This window comes from Brachyhypopomus gauderio, chromosome 5, assembly GCF_052324685.1.
Source record: "Brachyhypopomus gauderio isolate BG-103 chromosome 5, BGAUD_0.2, whole genome shotgun sequence".
Taxonomy (NCBI): Eukaryota; Metazoa; Chordata; class Actinopteri; order Gymnotiformes; family Hypopomidae; genus Brachyhypopomus; species Brachyhypopomus gauderio.
This window is the reverse complement of record NC_135215.1, coordinates 9690736-9701032: the sequence shown is the minus strand read 5'-3', so window position 1 is coordinate 9701032 and position 10297 is coordinate 9690736. Positions and strand designations below refer to the sequence as shown.

Below are 10297 nucleotides of genomic sequence, written 5' to 3'. Positions count from 1 at the left end.
TCAGATATGTGGCAGACTTGTGACTAGCACCTCATGTAAAACTCCCAGTGCACCCACAGAGTGAATGTAGAGTGATCAATGCTTGTTCGATCACATCGATGCATCTCATTAATCTACATCCAGGAAGAATTTAATCTTTTTTCGTAAACGTATCTGCACCTATCCAAACCTTTCTCTGCTGTGCTTTGTTTGGATCATATCCAGATGGAGTCATTTCAAAGGCTTATTAAATGTCATTAAAGGGGAAAAGCATTTCAGGCTTTTCACCTTGTTTTCTGAGTTTCCCCCAAGCCTCATTCAACATTTGCCAGTAGTACATCACTCAACATTTCAAAATGTCTCATCCAGGGTCATTTTGTTTTTGTTATTCTTTTTCAGGCGTCACATTGTAACGTTTGAAGCCCTCTAGTTGCACGGTAAGCAAACATTTTTCCCCAACACCCCTCGCGCGAGTCTCCGTGTTGTACGTATTATTTGTTTTTACTCTGCTCCAACGTGTCTCGCTGTCAAGGAAGGGCGCGAGACGGAGCTGATGGGCAGACACATGCGCGCGTGAGGGAGAGCGCCGCGAGGAGTGTGGCTCAGTTGCTCGCGTTGGATTATTAAAAATGTCGTCAGCGGTACATAACCTATGCCTCCAAACTCCACACCATATTCATCAAAGTACACAAAATTCAACTATAATGCACAAAAAGAATGACTTCAGCTTAGCAACCTGTTCTTGCGTGTGTGCACGGTTAATTCGGATTAATGCACACGTTCAGCGGTATCTGAGTATTTAAACGAACGACTTATTTTTCAAATTGGTTGTTAGCACAGTTTCGAGGGTCGTTTTCTCTTCGCAAAGTTGACGTGTACACACACACACACACGCACGCGTTCCAGTAAAAAAAAATCACGTGCCACTTTATTCAGAGTGATTGGCTCAACAACGCATCGTTCTTGGGCAGTCGGACTTTTTTGTTTCTGTGATGCTTGTTTGCAAGGTTTAGAAGGGAACATCTCGTGCACGGAGTCAGCGCCGCGGCCGGACTTCATCAGTGCCTCGTCTTTAGCACAGGCTTGCTGTGGCGATGGACGTGGCGCGCGCTTCGCATAATCTCATCACCAGTCAGGGGCCACATTTACTCACATTTGTGCTATTTCTGCATAAGAGGCTTATCTAATCCCAGATGCAACATCCAGTCTCTCGCAAAATCCAAATCTGGATAGACTGTAGTGATATGAATCAGGAATCACGCGCGTAAGAGGTGCAGGGCTGTCAAACAGCGGGTTTGCCAAGTTCGATCCTTACATTCAGACGGCACGATATTTTGTTGAAACAAACGTTTCCTATAGAGTTAGATCCAGCCAGAAGGAAGTTGCTGGGAGAAGAGACCCCAACCCCGGTGCGGCGCAGCGCCGGGGAACAGCCCGCCCTGTCGGACAAACCGCTGATGCACCCTGAGCCGGTTTATCCAAGAAGACTGATGGCTAAGATCAGGGTGTCATATGAATATTCGGAGGCAGAGGACAAAAGCATTCGGCTCGGGCTCTTTCTTATTGTGTGCGGCATCGTGTCGCTCTTCATCTTGTGCTTTTGTTGGTTGAGCCCCACCTTGCAGAGCATGCAGAGCAAACCAGCGAACTGCACCGTGATCTCCGTGCGCCGGCTGGAGGAAAGGTTCGAATGCATCTTCACGTGCGGAGCTGACTGTAAAGGCACCTCGCTCTACCCGTGCCTACAGATATTCGTCAATAATTCCGAGTCCAACTCCATTGCACTGCTACACTACGACGAGCAACAGCTGGTGTTAAACCCTAAGGTATGAAACGCTCACGTGCTTTCGTCATTTAGGTTTTCAGAAGAAGTTGCGCATTAACTACGTTACAGTATAATAATCGAGCTAAAGTACATTACGGTAACATCCCAGCTACGATAATGATGCCAGTTAAACTTTGTATTTAAAGAAAACAGCGATCAGAGTGCGTATCCTCTACTAAACAACAACAACAACAACGCAACGTCTTACATCATAAAAGTAGTACAAGCAACGTATTGCGTCATACGTAAGTAGTACAAACAGGTGATATGCATTGTGTGCAGTCAGCAATCCGCAGCTCCAGAAGTGTAGAAGTGCTCTTTACCCTGTGTAGAAGTGTAGAACTGCCCTTTACCTAGTGTAGAAGTGTAGAAGTGTTCTTTACCCTGTGTAGAAGTGCTCTTTACCCAGGGTAGAAGTGTAGATGTGTCCTTTACCCTTTGTAGGTGTGCTCTTTACTCAGTATAGAAGTGTTCTTTGCCCTGTGTAGAAGTGTAGGTGTGTTCTTTATCCTTTGTAGAAGTGTAGGTGTTCTTTACCCAGTGTAAAAATGTTCTTTACCCAGTGTAGAAGTGTAGAAATGTTCTTTACCCAGTGTATAAGTGTAGACGTGTTCTTTACCCTGTGTAGAAGTGTAGATGTGTCCTTTACCCAGTGTAGAAGTATAGATGTTCTTTACCCAGTGTAGAAGTGTCCTTTACCCTGTGTAGAAGTGCTCTTTACTCAGTGTAGAAGTGTTCTTTGCCCTGTGTAGAAGTGTAGGCGTGTTCTTTACCCTTTGAAGAAGTGTAGGTGTTCTTTACCCAGTGTAGCAGTGTAGGTCTTCTCTACACAGTGTAGAAGTGAAGTGCTCTTTACCCTGTGTAAAAGTGTAGATGTTCTTTACTCAGTGTAGAAGTAGACGTGTTGTTTACCCAGTATAGAAGGGTAGATGTCCTTTACCCAGTGTAGAAGTGTAGAAGTATTCTTTACCCTGTGCAGAATTGTAGATGTTCTTTACCCTGTGTAGAAATGTTCTTTATCCAGTGTAGACGTGTTCTTTTCCCAGTGTAGAAGTGCTCTTTACACACTGTAGAAGTGCTCTTTACCCTGTGTAGAAACATAGAAGTGCTCTTTACCCAGTGTAAAAGTGTAGGTATTTTTTACCCAGTGTAGAAGTGTGGAAGTGCTCTTTACCCAGTGTAGAAGTGTAGGTGTTCTTAACCCAGTGTAGAAGTGTACAAGTGCTCTTTACGCAGTGTAGAAGTGTCCTTTACCCTGTGTAGAAGTGTTCTTTGCCCTGTGTAGAAGTGTAGAAGTGTCCTTTATCCTGTGTAGAACTGTAGAAGTGCTCTTTACTCAGTTTAGAAGTGTTCACTGCCCTGTTTAGAAGTGTAGGCGTGTTCTTTACCCTTTGTAGAAGTGTAGGTGTTCTTTACCCAGTGTAGCAGTGTAGGTCTTCTCTACACAGTGTAGAAGTAAAGTGCTCTTTACCCAGTGTAAAAGTGTAGATGTTCTTTACTCAGTGTAAAAATGTTCTTTACCCAGTGTAGAAGTGTAGATGTTCTTTACCCAGTGTAGAAGTGTAGAAGTGTTCTTTACCCAGTGTAGAAGTGCTCTTTACCCAGTGTAGAAGTGTAGACATGTTCTTTACCCAGTGTAGAAGTGTTCTTTACCCAGTGTAGAAGTGCTCTTTACCCAGTGTAGAAGTGTAGACATGTTCTTTACCCTGTGTAGAAGTGTAGATGTTCTTTACTCAGTGTAGAAGTGTAGACGTGTTGTTTATCCAGTGTAGAAGGGTAGATGTCCTTTACCCAGTGTAGAAGTGTAGAAGTATTCTTTAACCTGTGTAGAATTGTAGATGTTCTTTACCCTGTGTAGAAGTGTTCTTTATCCAGTGTAGACGTGTTCTTTTCCAAGTGTAGAAGTGCTCTTTACACACTGTAGAAGTGTAGAAGTGCTCTTTACCCTGTGTAGAAACATAGAAGTGCTCTTTGCCCAGTGTAAAAGTGTAGGTATTTTTTACCCAGTGTAGAATTGTACAAGTGCTCTTTACCCAGTGTAGAAGTGTGGAAGTGCTATTTACCCTGTGTAGAAGTGTAGACGTGTTCTTTTTCCAGTGTAGCAGTGTAGGTGTTCTCTACACAGTTTAGGAGTGTAAGTGTTCTTTACCCAGTGTAGAAGTGTAGACGTGTTCTTTACCCTGTGTAGAAGTGTAGATGTTCTTTATCCAGTGTAGAAGTGTTCTTTGCCCTGTGTAGAAGTGTAGATGTGTCCTTTACCCTGTGTAGAAGTGTAGAAGTGTCCTTTACCCAGTGTAGAAGTGTAAACGTGTTCTTTTCCCAGTGTAGCAGTGTAGATGTGTCCTTTACCCTGTGTAGAAGTGCTCTTTACTCAGTGTAGAAGTGTTCTTTGCCCTGTGTAGAAGTGTAGGCGTGTTCTTTACCCTTTGTAGAAGTGTAGGTGTTCTTTACCAGTGTAGCAGTGTAGGTCTTCTCTACACAGTGTAGAAGTGAAGTGCTCTTTACCCAGTGTAGAAGTCTAGATGTTCTTTACCCAGTGTAGAAGTGTCCTTTACCCTGTGTAGACGTGTTCTTTGCCCTGTGTAGAAGTGTATAAGTGTCCTTTATCCTGTGTAGAAGTGTAGAAGTGCTCTTTACTCAGTGTAGAAGTGTTCTTTGCCCTTTGTAGAAGTGTAGATGTTCTTTACCCAGTGTAAAAATGTTATTTACCCAGTGTAGAAGTTTAGGTGCTCTTTACCCTGTGTAGAAGTGTAGAAGTGTTCTTGACCCAGTGTAGAAATGTAGATGTTCTTTACCCTGTGTAGAAGTGTAGAAGTGCTCTTTACCCTGTGTAGAAAACTAGAAGTGCTCTTTAACCAGTGCAAAATTGTAGGTATTTTTTACCCAGTATAGAAGTGTAGGTGTTCTTTACCCAGTGTATAAGTGTACAAGTGCTCTTTACCCAGTTTAGAAGTGTGGAAGTGCTCTTTACACAGTGTAGAAGTGCTCTTTTCCCAGTGTAGAAGTGTAGAAGTGATCTTTACACACTGTAGAAGTGTAGAAGTTTTCTTTACCCAGTGTAGAAGTGTACAAGTGCTCTTTACACAGCAGAGGTGGGGACTCGAGTCACATGACTTGGAGTCATTAATATTAAGACTTTTGACTTGACTTGAAAAAATATTCAGAGACTTAGACTTGACTTGGACTTTTACACCAATAACTTGGGACTTGAATTGGACTTGAACCTGTTTACTTGCAAAGACTTGATTTTTTTTTACCCCAAATCTAAATTTTAAAACGCATATTAATATTTATAAAGTGCGCCCCATTAATTTCATTTCCGTCCTTCTGACGCAGACCGGCGTTACACCAGATTCTGTGACCGTCGAGTTTTGTGACCACAGGGGGCGCTATTTCACAGTTTCTGTTCAGAGGCACAAACGCTTAACGAATGCTACGTAAAACTACGCTGATGCACTTTCTTTACTCGTTTTGTTGGTGTCCACGAGCCAAAATATGACAGATGTTTATATTTACATTTATCGTCTCTTAATTACATAAATGTACTTAAACAAGATTTACCATCCCCTCACCATTGCAGCCAACAAATAAATCATGAATGGGATGTACAGGTGAGCCTTTTTAACTGGGGTCACCAATTCTGACGGCAGCCATCAGAATATGTGACCCCACTGAATCTCCAGGTAACAATAGTAGCCTACACCGTCACCCCACAATAACAGAAAACAATGAAAAAATAACCCTAACCTTTTATTGGTCTATATTTAAACATTTTATCCAAATGTTTAGAATAACCATTCGTAATGACAGCATCTTGCTTACGAGGAAGCTGGCTATTTTCGTGTAAAATGATGTAACAAAACATAATTAAGAGAAGAGGGGTAATTTAAGGGGTAATTAAGAGAAGATAAAATGTAAATGATCTGTCATCTTTTGGCTGGCGGACACCAACAAAACGAGTAAATAAACGCATCAGCGTAGCATTCGTAAAGCGTCGTAAAGGACTTGAAATTCCAAGTTTCAGACTTGGGACTTGACTTGACGGTTGCTTGTCTTGATGCGAGACTTGACTTGAGTTGACTGTCTTTGCTTGAGACTTGACTCGGGACTTGAGGATAAAGACTTGGACTTACTTAAGACTTGCAAAACACTGACTTGGTCCCACCTCTGTTACACAGTGAGCAGGCCTGCTCCGGGCCTAATCCAGCTATAACATAGCCCTGACTCAGCTCTGAACAAATGGTGGCTAGTCCAGGTCTTAAGTTGAGTTCACTATTGGCACAAAGTCCAGACAGAACCTGAAGCCTGTGTGAGGTTTGTGTGGGTTTGTGTGTAGCCTGTCTGGAGTTTGTGAGGAGTTTGTGTGGGGTTTGTGTGGGGTTTGTGAGGGGTTTGTGTGGGGTTTGAGGGGTTTGTGTGGGGTTTGAGGGGGGTTCGTCTGTCTTTGTGTGGGGTTGGTCTAGGTTTGTGAGGGGTTTGTGTGGGATTTGTCTGGGTTTGTGTGGGGTTTGTGCGAGGTTTGTGAGGGGTTTGTCTGGGTTGGTGAGGGGTTTTTCTGGGATTGTGTGGGTTTGTGAGGGGTTTGTGAGAGGTTTGTCTAGGTTTGTGTGGGTTTGTGAATGGTTTGTCTGGGATTGTGTGGGTTTTCCTCTGGTCAGAGCCACAGTCAGGAATGCTGGTGTGGCCATTTAATAACCTGAATCTAATAAATAATATTTATAGTAGTTTTTACATATAATTATTGTGACGCCGAAGGCGTCGGGACAGAGGCAGCCGGAGGCGTAGGTGAAACGAAAGGGAGTTTATTCTCCATAGAGAAACAACGAAAACAAGTAACATAAGTAAATGCTCTTAGCAAACAAAGGATGATCTCTGAGCACAAAGCAGTGGCTTGGAAGGTCCAGTGATGCTCGTTGAGGCAATGTGCAGCACTGGACCAGACGACCTGCGGGCTTAAGAAGAGCAACATAATTGTGTACAGGTGCATCAGAATGTGATGGTGGGATTGGTTGTGTACTCGGGGGCGTGTGCTGGGATCGGCTGCTGGCCGGGATGCGCGCCCTCCTGTGGCGACCAGGCCCCCTCACCGTGACAATTATAATAAAACATAATATTACGTAGTTATAATAAAACATTGCTTAACAAGAAAGATCAATGTTCATGGTTAATTAATATAATGTAAATTTATAAAATTATAAATAAATTTTATTGTGTAATCAACAAAGGGAGAAAAAATAGCAATAAAAATTTATGTGCACATAAATACATGAGCACTCATTTTAAGGTGTCCAGTGTTTTTCTGGATTCGACTATGACATTTGACTTTGTGATAGAAACCTGACCTCTCATGCCACAGGTGTGTTTGAGACTCAAGCTAACATTTTGCACTGGCTCCACTTAGGCTATTTTCACCTGGTTCCCATGGCAACATTTCAGGGAACACCTCTGAACTGAGGTAGCAGTGTATCATTGACAATGGCTAGAATTTAGGTTTGAATTTAGGTTTGAATTTAGGCTGTGTGAATTTCTCTAGGCAGTGACTTCATTGAGCTTTTAGTGAGTGTTTTTATAACAGCAGGATTAGATGATTAAACACGCATGCTCCTAGTGTGTATAGGCTACATGAGATCTTGATATTTTACACTACAGCTAACGTTCCTGTGTTGTATTTGTCTTTTTATTTTTAGTTGCCTTATAAATCCTACTTATTGGGTTTTTCATAACCCGTAGTTCACAATGGCCACAAAAGAGTCCAAATCTTGTTCAGATGTCTGATCAAGCTTGTGTTCCCGTTAGAACTAATATGCATTTACAAAATCATCAGTTGTGTTGGGGAGTGGTTGTGTTCTTAATGTCAGCTTGTTAACATTGGATTTTCTCTGTGTATGTGCGTCACCCACACAGAGAAACAGATGCGGACGCAGCTCCTGCCATGTGACTCAGAGATTGTCCATTTCTGGCCCCTGAACCAATTTTAAACAGTCTTTCAGTTAATGTTCTATATTTTATTATTAACATCCTAAATGGCAGGTAACCAGTGTTTAAATAGCACACAGTTTAGGCTTAATAGCGCTCCAGGAACAGTCGTCAACCTCACTGCAGACTTGCTGAGTCACTCTCTCCTGTGTCTGGCTTCTAGCCAACTCCCTGACAAACATACAACGCAGAAAAAAAACAACCCAGACTAGAAACGTCACCAACATTAGCGTAGTACGCAACGATGAGCTAGAACAAGCGACTTAGGGTGTATCATAAAAATGGACAACTGGATCTTAAACTGACAACTACGTTCGCATTTGTGCTGGACCACTGTGGTTGACAAACTGTTGTTTCAGTTACCATGGTTGCTACGTCCGAGGTGATGCTGTGCAAACGTCAGCCTTGGGAAGGAGATGGCCAAACACACCACTTTAGCAAACTCAGACATGTATACAACTTTCAGGACCATGTTTTTTATTCTTTCTTTTTTAAATTGTTGCTCATGTAATTTGCCCAGACGTGAAATTTGTTGTAGATGTTCAGTAGCAGTATCTGTATCTGCAGTAGCCTACTCTGTTTTTTCCTACCACTTCATGGACCATAAAGCAGGCAAAAAAGAAAGCAGATGTTCTATTATTGTCACGTAATTACAGCTCCTAGGCTGGACCCACTACCCAGTGACATCCGTCTTCAGTGAGCGTGCCATGCGTGATGTGGTAATGACCTCTGCGTGACGGAGACTACACCACCCTGCCATGACCAATAGATGTAACTCTTCAAAGCAGCTTCACAGCAACACATCTGGAAAACCATACTCCTCTTTGACAATCAATTAATCAAACAATAAACCAGCCAATCAATCAGCTAAAGCTAGAAACGTAATTAACAGCTTGTTTAGAAGCAGTTTGCTTCTTCAGCAACTGTGGCCCAAACATCATGGCAGCAGCCTGCTGAACCAGCTCATTCGTTCATTAGACTCCATGCATTCCGTTAGTTGAAGCAGTGAAGAAGCTGGTAGAACAGACTATTGAGGGGGAAAACAGCCACAGTTTGGTTATAAAAAGGCTCCAAGCAGGCACGTGCATTTGAGTTGCATCCTTCATTCTGGTCTTCAGTCTGGTCCTTCCGTATTTACTCTGGTCTTTCAGTCAGGTCCTCTAAGTTTTAGTCCAGTCCTTTGGTCTTTAGTCGGGTCCTCTAGTCTTTAGTCCAGGCATTTGGTCTTTAGTCTGGTCCTTTCATCATCATTGGCACTTTTTTGCTGTGTCTGTCACAATCCCTCACTTCATGTTATAAGAAAATGGAAGCTGCCTCTCATCAGCACTGATTTATAGGACATGTGGAGTGTTTGTGTGCGTGGCCAGTCTGAAGAAAGCAAGGGGTGGCAGACACCTGCAGGACGTCTCGCCGTCATCCCGTAAAACACAGCGGATGTAAACGGGTGATTTCATGGGTGAACCTGGTTCCCCAGCACTACCTCCAGACGGGCAGCTTGTGTGAAGATGAGAGCGAAGGGGGAGACACTTCTGTACTGTTTGAAATGCTGCTCTATTTTTGACGGGATTTCGACATGGTCTTGCTTTCCTCAAACTGTGAAGTGCAGATAAATTTGTTTCCTGCTAAATATGATGCGTAAGGATCATTTTCACAGTGCTGCTGGAGGTGTGAGGAAACCAAGGTGATGAACACCCCCTCCCATCGCCATGACCACAGCAAGAAAGCAAACCGCAAAAAACAGCAATATTTTAATTAAGATGGTTATATATTAAACTGATTGAGTTTTCTTTAACTTGTATATGAAATGTGAAGAACCAAATTATGACCCTTGTAAAAGAGTTTTGGCGTCATCATCATCATGTCACCAGTATATACGTGTCACCACTCTGTCAGTGTACCTGAATATCAAATACTTAAATATCGTCATGAGATATGTTGACAGATTGTCATGGCAACTGCAGATGCTGGGAAAATGTGGTCATTCGTATTGGTCAGAGCTGATTTCAGTCCATACCATATAGCATCCTTTTCAGTCTGTACCATAGCAACCTTTTCAGTCTGTACCATAGCAACTTTTTAAGTCTGAACTACTGCTTATGAGACTAAGAAGACAGATTTGTGTGTTTCAATTTATAAAATAAAATATATTAAATATAACTTCATTTACTAGTGGTAATTGAATTTGTTTCACAGTTTATAAAATTAATAATCTCTGAGAAGTTTTACAGGTGCATGTTACAAATGAGATATTTCAAACTTGTTTACAATAAGTAAAAGCAACAAACTGCCTCAAATCACTGTGACTGGTTCAGGATTTGTCTGATTTGTAGTGGCTGATGTAGCATCTGATAGTTGCTCTAAAGTCTTCATGGTCTGAAGTTGTGTGGCACTTCACCCTGTGACAGAATGGTTAAGAGGACCTCAGGGACTCTGCACTGTACAAATCTAATGTCAAATCTACATGTGCAACTGTTTTGTTGGCTTGGTATTTGAACTTTGCTCCATAGCAATAAAGTT

General features: G+C 42.3%; 1 protein-coding gene across 2 annotated transcripts in view; it reads left to right on the top strand.

Annotated features, from left to right (window-relative positions):
* The first annotated feature begins 778 nt into the window (after positions 1-778).
* LOC143514389 (calcium-activated potassium channel subunit beta-4-like) overlaps positions 779-10297 on the top strand; it is a 34543-nt gene continuing 25024 nt past the window's right edge. Inside the window, exon 1 of one of the 2 annotated variants that reach the window (XM_077005491.1) lies at positions 779-1805. In XM_077005491.1, coding sequence (XP_076861606.1) covers positions 1437-1805 — 369 coding nt within the window. In that variant the 5' untranslated portion in view covers positions 779-1436. The remainder of the gene's footprint in view (positions 1806-10297) is intronic. The other variant, XM_077005489.1, reaches the window with a different exon arrangement.